A 12615-nucleotide genomic window follows, 5' to 3' on the forward strand; every position below is an offset into this window, starting at 1 on the left:
ACTTACGAAACAGACCACAAGTGAAGTACCTTGTGTGCACTATTGTTTGTGCTAGGATGCTGCAGGAGCAATATTTGATGTGATAAACTATTACGAATATGGTGAACTATTATTGCATATCCCAACTGTAGCTTCTATGCCATGCTTGGGAATGGGTATGACTGTAGAACAAGTGTTCTTTTATATTTGCAAAGTTGGGAGAAAAATCCAGCAAGCCTATTTTTCCCTTCATGTGATTTGATGCCCTGACTGCTCATGTCTCTGCCTTACAGAGCCAGTTTCCCACTGCCTCTTTCCCTGCTGTTTTTTTCCAAGGATGTTTCAGTTCATGGTGAACTATTTTTATTTTTTAGTTACATTAACGCTATGAAATAATTAGTCAGCTAATTAATCTGGTTTACAAGCTTTGTAGGATTCTTCAGCTGTCAGTCAGGCCCAGGCCTGAGGCCTACATCGAGTCTCAGCTCCCTTGCCCATGTGATTCCTGTTGCCATGGCTACTGGCTACATCTGCTGACACCCCACTCTCTATTTATTGCTTAATTAAGAATTTCACGCTCAGCCCTTATCTGCCTCTAAGAACAAGCGCACACTGTTAAGAAATTCCAAATTTAGGCCCAGGCACAAGGAAAGCCTTTCTTATGGGCTTGGCTGTATGGAGCCTCTCTAACGATCCTCTCGGCATCCCAGCCGCCACCCTTCAATCAAAAATCATTAAATGGGGCAGAGATAATGAGCATGTAGCATATCAAAAGAAGGATGTTTGCTTGGTCCAAAGGAGGAAAAGCTGCTCGGCCCCACGCTCAGCTCCACTTCAAAGGGAGATGAGACCTCTCAACACTGGGGCCTGATAATGCCTCATTTGTTCTTGGCTTGACTTATGCAAAAGGTCTGGTGTGTCAGAGTCCAATCTCACAGACGTGGGTTTCCCCCACCTCTTGCCTCCACCTCCACCAGCCCCCTCCCTGGCCTTCTGCACACTCCTGTGTCAGCACTTAGGCAGCTGGGTGCCCCAAAGCATCAGAGGGAGCGTATAATCACTGACTCTCCACTCACAATGGCCACTTGTAGGGGGGTGGCCAGGAGGAGGTCTTCATCACAATAGGAACACAATTATTGCAGCTGCTAGGGAGGGCTATGCTTCTTCCTGTAGAAATAGAATAGGACTTGCCCAAAACAGGAGGAGAAGATTGGAGGGAGGCGGGGGGGAAGTTGAGAAGGGTGGAGAAAACAATCTTGAGTTGATTATTCATAATCTGACTCTTGGAAGCCCGATGCAGAGTCAGTGGGGTTCCAGCAGCTGCTCGCACACAGCCTTCTTCTAATAATTGTACATTCTGTCAGGGGTCAACTTACTTTTGACCCTGTCCTTTTATATTGGTAAAAGGCTCTTTAGGGCAAACTGTTGGGTTGTGGCAGGGTGCATTAAACACTCACAGCCCCTTCCCCTAGCTTGATCCCCCTCCCGACCAGCAGCCGGTGATAAATTCATATCAGATGCTGCACCATTCACAGTTGCCCTCCCGAGTTCACACAGCCCCCACTCATGCAGCAGAGATGCAGCCGAGCTGGGACATTGTGTGAGGCGGCAGCTGAGAAGGTCTGCCTGTGAGGCTGAGGCTCCTGCTGCACCACCACCTTCTGATCTGACTGAAAAAAAAAAAGGACACGTCTAGCCAGGCTGGCCAACACTTGTGTCCAAATGTCCGCCTCACCACGAATAAAAGGCAAGAGGGCTGTGCATGGAAAGGCAGATGGACTTTATTGTGTGCGCCAAGTTGCCAAGAAGAACTCAGGTCTGTCTCATCACAAAGATGGGTCAGAAAAGATGCTGTTAATTTGGGAGAGCCTAAAAAATCAGGAGTGCTTTCCTGGGTTGGAGCCTAGGCTCCTGATCCTGTCTACCACTGCCCAGGTTTCCTTTCCTCAATGCAACAAGGGCCCTGGAGCCAAGCGGGCTGCTTGCATAGATCTTCTCTTCTTCAGCTGGTCTAGAGGACTCCCTGCAAATCCTGGAAAAGAATTCCTTTAGGATCTAAGGAGGAGAGTGGCGTCAAACGGCTCCCGTGACCTCTTGGGGAAGATTTTGTAGGCAGAGCGGAATCAGAATCTTTTTGCAACTCTGCAGCTATTCCCATGCTGAGCCCCTCTAAGGCAATCCGCAGCATTCTAGTTAATAAATTAATTTACATTCTTATGAAAAACTCATTCCCAAAGATCCCCAAGGATTTTTAGCAGTAATGTAGAGAATTGACTTCAGGGAACTGCACTAACCTTTGTGGCAAAAATATAGATAACAGAACAGAGGCTGGGGATGTGACCAGGGATTTTGCCTCTTGGTTGGAAATAACTCCAAAAGGAAAAGGCAGGAAGAGAAGGAGAAAAGGAAGGAAACGAAAGGAAAGGAGAGGAGAGAGAGGAAAGGAGAGGAGATGAGAGAAGAGGAGAGGAGGAGAAAGGAAAGGAAAGGGAAGGAAACTTAGAATCAAATACATCTTTTAGGAATCGCTCAGGTTAAGGAGTTAATGCTCCACAATGCTGAGTTGCTAGCCTTAATTCACAAAGGTCATAGGTGGTGCAACCAATATTCGAACAGCTTTTCTGACTCTAGGTTCAGTGCTTTTTCTAGTATTCCATCTTTTCTTTTTTTAATTCTGAGCTTACATACCTAACCTTATAAACCAACTCTTCTTTCAATTTATAAGAAAAAACGATACTTAGTTAACACTGTGCTTCCTGAACTTTAGATGTTTTAGTACCATTTTCATAATTGTGTCATATCCTTACACCTCTTGTCTGATTATTTACTCAATATTTTTCTTAAATCAATTTCTGTACTATCTTATTTTTAAAACCTAACTTTTCTTAATAATATCCATGAAATCATGGGTTTAATGGGTTAGTTGTTTTTTCTAAAATACGTTACAATGTATGGATACTAAAATGAAACTTTTTATGCCTCTAAAATAACCACTGTGCATTTTACATCTTGGGAATATGATTTGGTCTGTAAGGGTTTGGTATAATTGATAAAAAGTACGAATTGTGGAGTAAGGATCTTTTCCATCTGGGTCTCGCTCTTCACTTGGTGAGAACACCTGCTCCTGAGAACAAACAATATTTTAAGAGTGTAGTATGAGAAAATTTGTTTAGTTCCTTACATTTGTGGTTTTTTTTGCCTCCTGGGTAAACAGCTGAAATGCTTATTCCCAGGACCCTCCTGAGAGGTTCAGGCTCTGTAGGTCTGTGGCAGGGTCTGGGCAATCAGAAATACCTCCACAGAAGTATGAAAAACATTGCTCTGAGTCAGAATAACAATTGTTATTCTTCTCTGAGTTAATTAAGATGGTTTAATTGAGCTAACTTTCAGGATTGTGGCTAATGCAGACATATGTGTTGGTGTCTTGATCAAGTTCTTTTCCTTTTGTCCCCCCCAAAATTCACTGTTTCATAAGTGAATGATACAGGGATAATAGAAGACTCAAAGGTAATCACAGGATTTTCATATACTATTTCTGTGAAGGCCTTTAAAGGATCGTGTTTTACGAGGGCCAAGATGCCTTCCATGGCTGCCTCTGAGGCTGGAATCAGACAGGAGTGTGGTCCTGTAAATTAAGCTTTAGCTGCCAGGGACTAACTGACAAGCCTTCTCTGTGGCTAAGCCAAAGAGGTCAGCTTCTGGGGAATGAGGTCAAGTTCACTGAGCAGGACAGGAGGAACAGGAGTGTACAGACTTGTGAGTCAGGACAGGGAAAAGATGTGGAGGCAACAGAGGAGGTAACAGAGAGGATGTGGAGGTAAGAGGTAAAAATGCAGAGAGAGCCAACAGCCGGCTCAGGTAGACAGAGCTGGGGCTTGGGTCCAGGGCAGACAGAGACAGAAAGAGAAGTCATGAGTCAGGGTGGGACTGCATGACATTTGAAGATACCTATTGCAGTTGCTATTTTATGTTCTTTCACTGTGTAGTCAGTGGCTGACACACTAGATAAATGTGGCCTGAGTGAGAGGTCCTAATATGTGCATAAACTAAAATGACAAAGTGAGAATGAGAATATGAATGAAAGAGTGAAATAGGGAAGGAGTCTGTAACCTACTAAGATTCCATGTGTTTTTTATTTTTAAATAAATGGGTGCTTATTTCTCCCTCTAAAATTTCAAGAGAGAATTAGACCTGCTTAGGGAGAGAATTAATTTTTCTCTTTCCTAGAGCCTTAAGTGAGGACAGAATTCATCAGACACAACACATTAACCTGGTAGGACCTTGTATCACATCTACTTTAGTAACTCTCTTTTCTCTTACCAGGAGCCATTTTCTTAGCACATTTTCCTCTTCACCCTAGATGTCTGTGTTTATAGCAAGTTTAGATCATATAGCACTCGTCAGAAAAAGTTGGCAATAATTGGCCCAAAGAATTTTTTTTTGTCTTTTTGAGCATCAGATCTTCTTACAATCTGGGAAGGATCAACTACAATGGGGCTCCATTTATAAACACGGAAGATTAACCATTCTCGTATTACAAATACAAAATCAGAAATCATGAGCACTGAGAAAACATATGTCCAATATCACAGATTGTGTAAGGCTTTTAAACTCTCCCCAAGTCAATACCTTCATTCTCAAATGATTTTCATCCCTCTTTGTATTTATTCAAATTGGAAATGACACTTCACATTTACAGTTCTTTATAGAGTCAACACACTTAACAAACTTTAGCAGATCTGGTTAAGTTGCTTACAACTCTGTAATACTACAGCTCGTCATGATTAGATACAGCTGTAAAAAGAGTAGAAAGTAAAAGCATATTTCTTGAACCTTGTTGACTGGCACCTGGAATCATGAACGTGCCATAATGACAGTATTGATAACAGTTAACATTTATTGTTCATGATGTGCCAGGCACTGTGCTAAGCATGTTCCATGGACTAGTCTATCTTTTCTAATAGCCCTATGAGATAGATAGTATGATTATTCCCACTTTTAGATGAAATGAATGAGGTTTAGAAATGGCAAATAACTTGTCAGTGGCCCATGTCTAGGAACCAGAAAAGCCAGGATTCAGATCCAGGATTCAGATCCAGGCTATTGGGCTCCAGCACCCACATTCTTCCCACCATTCACTACTGTCATGACCATGACCAGGAAATGGTGTTTGGGAAGAGATAGCCCTCTGGCTCGTACTCATCTGCCCCCAGAGGCATGTAGATGGTGGTATAGGAAATCAGACTTCTAATTTTTCCTGCCTTTGTTAACTTTTCTCTATCTGTTCTGATCCTGAAACTACTTCTCTTCAATGACTGGCATTCACATACTCAACATGAAAGAAGTGAGCAATAGATTTTCAATATATTTTTTAGTTTTACAATGTCTGTTTTGGTAGGGAGTTCTCCTGGAGGTAGGGACCATTTGTGCGTGTGTAGAGGTTTAAGAAAATCAGTCACCACTCAGTCCAGAAGCCATTGGTGCAGTGTAGTGGAAAGAGCTACAGATACGAAATTAAACCTAGGATTTCTAAATTGGCCCATGAAAATGAATATCTACATTTCTAGCAATATCTAGTACTCATAAGGTACATGAGAAAAGTCTCTGTCTCAAAAATTTGAAGACAAAGCTAATTATTGATGTAATCTTAAATTATCAGTTGATGCTCAATAAATATTTATTAAATTGAGAACAAGTTTTGGATGAATATCACAGGATGGATTTAGAAGTACTTTTGAACTTTAGAGAATACACAAATCAATGTGAACAGAAGTGGATGAGTTAGACCTTATTTTAGAAAAAGGAAATGACACCTTGACTGGTGGCTTTATTATTAGTATTAAATTAGAAAGATGCATGAAATAAGCAACAGGATGAAGGAACAATTTAAGCAAAGTCTTGGAAGTGGTGATAAAGGTAGAACATGTCAAGAGCATGTTGTCATTGCACCAGGTCTCAACATGTGGCAGTGTAAGGAGAAAGACACAAACTCGTGCTTTATATTCTTAGAAAAATTTTAAAAAGAGAAAATGACCAAAATAAGATTAGAGGAATTGAAGAGGTCTCATCATGGATCTCTTTGGGGATCACTTTCTTTGTAATATTCTGAAGCTTATATTTTATTTTTGTTTTTCATTTTTTAGTTTTTTTTGAGACAGAGTCTTGCTCTGTCACCCAGGCTAGAGTGCAGTGGTGTGATCTTGGCTCACTGCAACCTCCACACCGCAGGGTTCAAGCAATTCTCCTGCCTCGGCTTCCCTAGTAGCTGGGATTACAGGAGTGCACCACTACACATGGCTAGTTTTTGTGTTTTTAGTAGAGATGTTGGCCAGGCTGGTCTCGAACTCCTGACCTCAAGTGATCCACCCACCTCAGCCTCCCAAAGTGCTGGGATTACAGGCATGAGCCACGGCGCCTGGCTGCTTATGTTTTATATTTAGAAAAAATGATCCTCTGTTTATTTCATCTGATGGAGGAAAGGGTTTAGGGTTCCAGGAAAACAAAAGTGGAGAGTGTGAGTTTGGCCAAGTCCCCAGGGCTGCAGCCTTCAGCAACACTGGGCCCTCCAGTGGTGGGAAGTGTGGCTCATGTGACAAACGATAAGGCAGAAAGGTAATTAACCAATAAGAGACAAGGTGTGACCGAAAAATGGAGTTTGTGCACCTGATTACTAATTAATCAGGCGTGAGAGCACCTTGTAGATGCATTCACTATTTAATTATAGCAGCCTCTCTTGGCAAAGGAGCATATGTTCCCAGCTTAATCTGCTGGTTTATACTGACATCAAATTGTCATTATCAGAAAGAATCAGGCCTTTTGATTATTTCCACTAATTTATTGAACACTTAAAATTAATGAACCCCAGGCCTTTTAAATGTGCTCAGTTGGCTTGGATGATGGGAGGAGGATAGGGGGTGGGGAAAAGGCTTCATTAAAGGGACAATTTGTTTGGATAAAGGTAACCAAATACATTTCATGGATGATCTGAACTCTATTGGTGAAAAACACATGAATTCTAAAAGCCGAGCCTACAAAATGATGAAGAGAAAATAGGATATGAGGTATATGGCCTGCTGGACACCATTGGCGTCCTTAGAACATATGGCTAAAGGTTTTGTTTCTGTTTTTGTTTTTCCTAATTGTTTATGTGCCAGTTCTCTTGGAGACCTCGCTGCAATTACGTTTAGTCAAATGAAAGCAATCAAAATCAAATGTTGGAAATCAATTGTTAGATTAACAAGGATTTCATTTTTTTGTTTTGAAAATTTAGGCAACTAGAATTTATCATAAATTCTTCTTTTCTCACATGTGACTGTCTTTAATATTAAGATGATCTTTGTATCACATGCAAGTTGTGGCTTTTGGTATTTAGTTTCAGGTGAAGGCCAAGTTCAAGTCATTCTCCGGGTGAAGGAAGGTGTGCCCCCAACTATTTCAGGTGAGTATTAACACACGAAATAGAAGTGTCTAGTATAGCAGAATGTCCTCCAGTAGTTCTACAAATTCCACCTTGTCGTACTGTTAATAAACAGGCAGATATCAGTCCTAAAGCTTATATGTCTGATAACTCTCTATTGTGTTGCCCTGTAACTAAAATATGTATCTGCATGTCAAAAAAGGATATAAAGGTGCATTTATTTTTCAAAGCAATGAAAGTAAGAATTGAAACATGTAAATAAGCACATTTCATAAATTATGGACCATATGTGCACATAGGACTCCAGATCTGCAGATGGGCTATTAGGCCCCCTCCAAATGGAAAGAAAAATTCAGGGTATCTCTAAACTTTAATTGTTCCTGGTAATTTCAGGAAATCAGGGTAAACAAACCTTCCTCAAAAGTCAGATGGTTCTATGAAATCTAACTCAAAAAGCCAAATTCTCAAAGACTAAATGTCTCCTAAGCACGTTCTGATGTATTTCATTGTTTGTTTTTGTTTATTCTGAATCAATTTAACTATACATTTGCAGGAGGAATAAATCTTTTCAAAGGCAGAGATTTCTTTTAATTTTCAGTGGCATTTTTGTGCTATGTCAGAGCAGAGCCCATGCTAATCAGAAAATGATCTAATTCCTCTATTTAAATTAATAGATAAATGAGGTAAGAGGACTGGACTAAAACTATAAATGATAATCCTGAAGGTTACTACTCCATGCTTATTGGACTATGAAGAATGTGATTCAAGATTGTTTTCAGAATGTTTTCTGAGCTGCCACCACGCTTTGTTTTTTGTGTTCCTTGTCCTTCATCTCTCTTTGCCTTTAGATGGTTCAAAATGCCTTGTTTATTGAGTGAGTTTTATGCAAGGTGTGGGGGAATACCATGATGAGCAAGATGGAATGAACTTTGACTTTATGGGGTCTTGTGATCTCTTGGGGATGTCAGTCAAACTATTAAGTAATCAATTAATACAGTTGTTTAAAAATTACTGTTATAAGGAAAAGGATAGTTCTCTCTTCTCTGAAAGTTTCTATGTTCAAATTCTCAAAGAAGAGATTTGATTTGTTGTGTCAGTGTCTATTCTGTAGAGGACATACCTGTTGGGGAAGCTCTCATGCCAGGCCCCCTTCTGTGGATACTGGACCGTCTATGAATGGCCATTCTTGGTTTAACCATCTGTAGTCAGGGTGGCATGTCACTCAGCACGTAGTATGATGATTTCTGTACTGAGGATTCTTTGGAAGGACGGTGTGGTGTCTAGCATTCAGAGCTTTTTAGAAGGGGTCAGTTTAACTGGAGATGCTTCAATTACAACTGTCAATTACAACTACTGATAAATAGCCCATACTTCATAGAGTTGTGGGTTTTAACAAAGGTGGAGACTTTACAGGCTATCCTATCCAGTTGCCTCATTTTACAAATGGGGATGTGAAGGCCAGATATTAAACTTAGTCTTATCAGTAGTCAGTCATATGAGCCTAGATAAGAACTCAGGTGTCTCAACTCAGCCCAGTGTTCCTTGTGCTATACAATGTAGCCTCTGATGTGTTTAAATTGCCTTATTGAGCATAGATTAACTTATGAGTTCTATTAAAATCTAGCCAGTTTTCCTACCTCATATAGTTTGGCACAGAAAACTATTTCAAAACACAAAGAGTTACAGATTTAGTACAATATCATTCACCAGGAAGAGATTTTAAATAACATACTTCCAACACATTGCCTGATTCTCATGTATGTAGTATCTGTGCTAGTGCCAAAATTTAAATATGGTAATGTATTTTGTTTAATGAGTAGCTCTATGTAAGACAGTAAAATTATTGCAATATCATTTTTGCCAAAACTAAGAATGAATGAATGAATGAGTTAACACATCTATCCGTGTTAACTCATTCATTCCATTGTTTGAATGGGTCAATCCAACGTTTGAATGAGTTAACCATCTAGCTACGTGTTAACCCATATGAGTATATAATATGTACCCACACTAAGTGCACATATTGTCCATGGTCATATAAGAACATCCAGATCATCGGGTATTCTTTTCCTAAATTTTCCCACAGACCTAAGTTTTTGTCCCTTTCTTTGATCTCTGAGAATCAGGCAGCCCTAGTCTTGTTCAAAGTTAACTCATCCCTTCCTTCATCTTCCACACTTTCCCCCATCAGCGAACAACTCATTGTCTTGTGTAGTTAACCTTTCTTTCCTTACTGGCTTCTTCTGTTCAGTGCCTCCCATTTAGAAACAAAACAAATTTGTGGATACTGAGTTTTCCTTTAGCAGACAGCTGTCCTGCAAACTTCTCAAAAGCCTAGCCTCCTCTTCATGCAGAGCCATGAAAACCTGGGTTGATGAAGAGCGAAGGCATGGAGGGCAACATTTGGCTCATATATTAGACTCGAGACTACCTAAAATCTTAGCTGCTTGTTGAGTGACAAATTTGTATAGGGAAGCAAGGAGAGGCCTCATCAGGAATGTTGGTCCAGACCAAAATTCATGGGCTCCAGTTTTGAAACTAGTCTAATTTATCTAAAGATTCAGAAGACAGATCAAAGGCTGTGGTTCTCAACTCTTAAGACTGTCCATTCCTCAATGAGCTTTTTGGGTGGTCTGACCCAACGTCTTTCCTTCCTTACCTCCAGTGCATTCCTCAATCCACTGTAATATGGTTTCTATCTCAACCACTCAACTGGGACCACTGTCATCTGGATCACCCATGCCTTGATTGCTAAGTTTAACAGTCACTTGTAATTCTCTCTCTTACCAGAGCTCTACTATTAACAAGGTCACTTGTGCTCTCTGGAGATGCTGTATTACTTAGGATTCCAAGACCTTCCTCTCTTCTGATTCTCCCAGTAGATCTCTGACTGCTGCTTCTTTAACTCTTGTAGGCTTCTTTTTCCCTCCACAAATTTGATTGTCAATAATAGTCATATAGAATCCTGATATTAGTTGTATAGAAATCTGATAACTCTTACAGGAGACTGAAACATGTTTTCTTATCCCTTAGTGTTCTTATCTTAAGGCAGGATGGTACAGAATAATTAAATTTGTGCATAATAACATTCCTTCATTAGAATAGCTACCTTAAAAAAAAAAAAAGAATAGCTACCTTAAGGCCTAATTTGTCCAACTAAAGACTGTGTCAGTCCTCTTATAAGCAAGAGTAAAGGTGAAAAAAGTACAGAATGTTTGTTTCCATCATCTGTGATATAAAATTGGAGTAACTAAAGATTCCTGAAGCTTGGCATGAGGTTTTAGAGAACAATCATTGCTTGTTTGAAATATCACTGGAAATGAGGCATCAGAGACATTATATCTGGACTTTGTGGGGCAAGCTAGGGGTCACCCTGACAAATACCCCTTACTCTACCCCCAACTGAATATTTTGGGTCTAATGTTGGGAAGAAGGCAACATTGGGAGAAAACTTAGCAAGGTATTACAGTATTGGAGTTTATGAAATATTTATAAGGCCTCTTACTGAGTGACCCTTATTCCAAGACATTGCCTTATTCCCCAGGTGTGTGGTATATTTTGTACTAATTAAATTGCCTACGGTTTCTGCTTGACCACAATCTATATACTTTTAGGTTATCCTGGGGCTCTAATTAAACCATGACTACTGAGGAATTGGGTCTGGTAGAAAAAATAACTAAGTGTTCCTCGGGTGTCTGACATCAGGTATTTTCACTTGTCACCTTGAAATCCTCTGGAGCTATTACAACCATCCTCAGAGTTTCAAATACAGCTTCTAGGCCGATGATCCCAAATTCATCTTTGGGCTCAGAGCTCTTCCCATCCTTCCAATTCATATTTTTCCACTGCTTGCTGTATAACTCCATCTGGAGACCACAGAGATGCCCTAAATGCCCTGTGGCACAAACTGTATTCATCCACTTCTATCTTAATGTGCTAGAAGTCTCTGGCCCCTCCACCTTTGTTATCCTTCATACTCTGGCCTCTGTTTATTTTACCAACCTTGTCACTTACCTCTCTTCTAGCTCTGTGGTTCAGCAACCCAAATTTCTTATCATTCCTCCACTTGACTTCCCATTTTTTGCCTTGGCTCATGCTCATCCTTCTGTCTGCAGTGCAACCCTCTTGTCATACACTTATCACAACCTCCCCTTTACCTGAATAACTTCTAAGCCTTTAAAATGCAGCTGAGTTACTACTTCCCTCGGGAAGCTTCTCCTGGCAAAATCTTGCTTCCTTTCGTCATCAGGTACCATTAAAAAGAACTCCCCTCAGTGCCTGTGCAGCGTTTTTAATCCTCCTAATGCTGATATAAGACTATCAGCTCCTTGGAGGCAAGGGTGACATTTTATTTCTTTTTGTATCCCTGCTTTTTAAGGGCAGTTCTAATAGAGAAGGTGCTCACTATTTATGTTGTAAAATTAGCAAATCATGGGCGTGATTCCCTCCCTCCCCTTGAAAGAGGAGGCCTTTTCATTCTACCCTTCTGAGACAATCTCTCTGCCCTTCTGACTCTGTACCAGTAATCACATCCCAGGAAAGAACAAGTAGATATGGTTCAGCATGGTGTTGTGTGTGATGTGATATTGGACAGTCCCCACTGGAAATTATTAGATTTACATTTCAATTATGCGATGAGATACTAGGAGAATGGTTGAAAAGAATATGCCATTTGATCATCAAAGGCAGAATCAATAGAAACTGGTTGGAATGTATGATCTGTCTGTAAGTTACCGCCCTGAGAAGTTTTAGATTATTACCCCGCCTTTAATATGTAGGGAGAGCTGTGGGAAAAACATAACCTTTGACTCAGTCATTCCATTGAGGAATGTATTTGAAGAAGATAATCAGGATTATTGAGAGATTTGCATAGAGACAGTTAACACTGCATTATTTACAATTAAACAGAGAATAGAAAGAGTCTAAATGTCAGACGTTAGGAATTAAGTAAACTATGGATTTTTAAAATATGATATGTAGCCACTAAAATTATGTTTACAAGGCATTTAAATAATATTATAAAATGCATAGGAAAATAGGCTAAGCTAAGCAAAAGTAGAACTGGGTGTAAAAAATAGGAACAGGATTTGATATAATCTCAATTATGTAAAAATTCTGAGAAATTCTGGAAGGAAACAGAAATAAAAGGTAGTTATTGCAAGGTAGTGAGATTATAGGCAATTATTACCTTTATTTGCATTTTCTAAATATTTCATGAT

The 12615-nt window shown here is 40.0% G+C and overlaps 1 protein-coding gene across 1 annotated transcript in view; it reads left to right on the forward strand.

Annotated features, from left to right (window-relative positions):
* PKHD1 (PKHD1 ciliary IPT domain containing fibrocystin/polyductin) overlaps window positions 1-12615 on the forward strand; it is a 475332-nt gene that overhangs the window by 236597 nt on the left and 226120 nt on the right. The window contains exon 50 of the mRNA XM_003254164.4: window positions 7352-7417. Coding sequence (XP_003254212.2) covers window positions 7352-7417 — 66 coding nt within the window. The remainder of the gene's footprint in view (window positions 1-7351; window positions 7418-12615) is intronic.

Source organism: Nomascus leucogenys, chromosome 22a (genome assembly GCF_006542625.1).
Source record: "Nomascus leucogenys isolate Asia chromosome 22a, Asia_NLE_v1, whole genome shotgun sequence".
NCBI lineage: Eukaryota > Metazoa > Chordata > Mammalia > Primates > Hylobatidae > Nomascus > Nomascus leucogenys.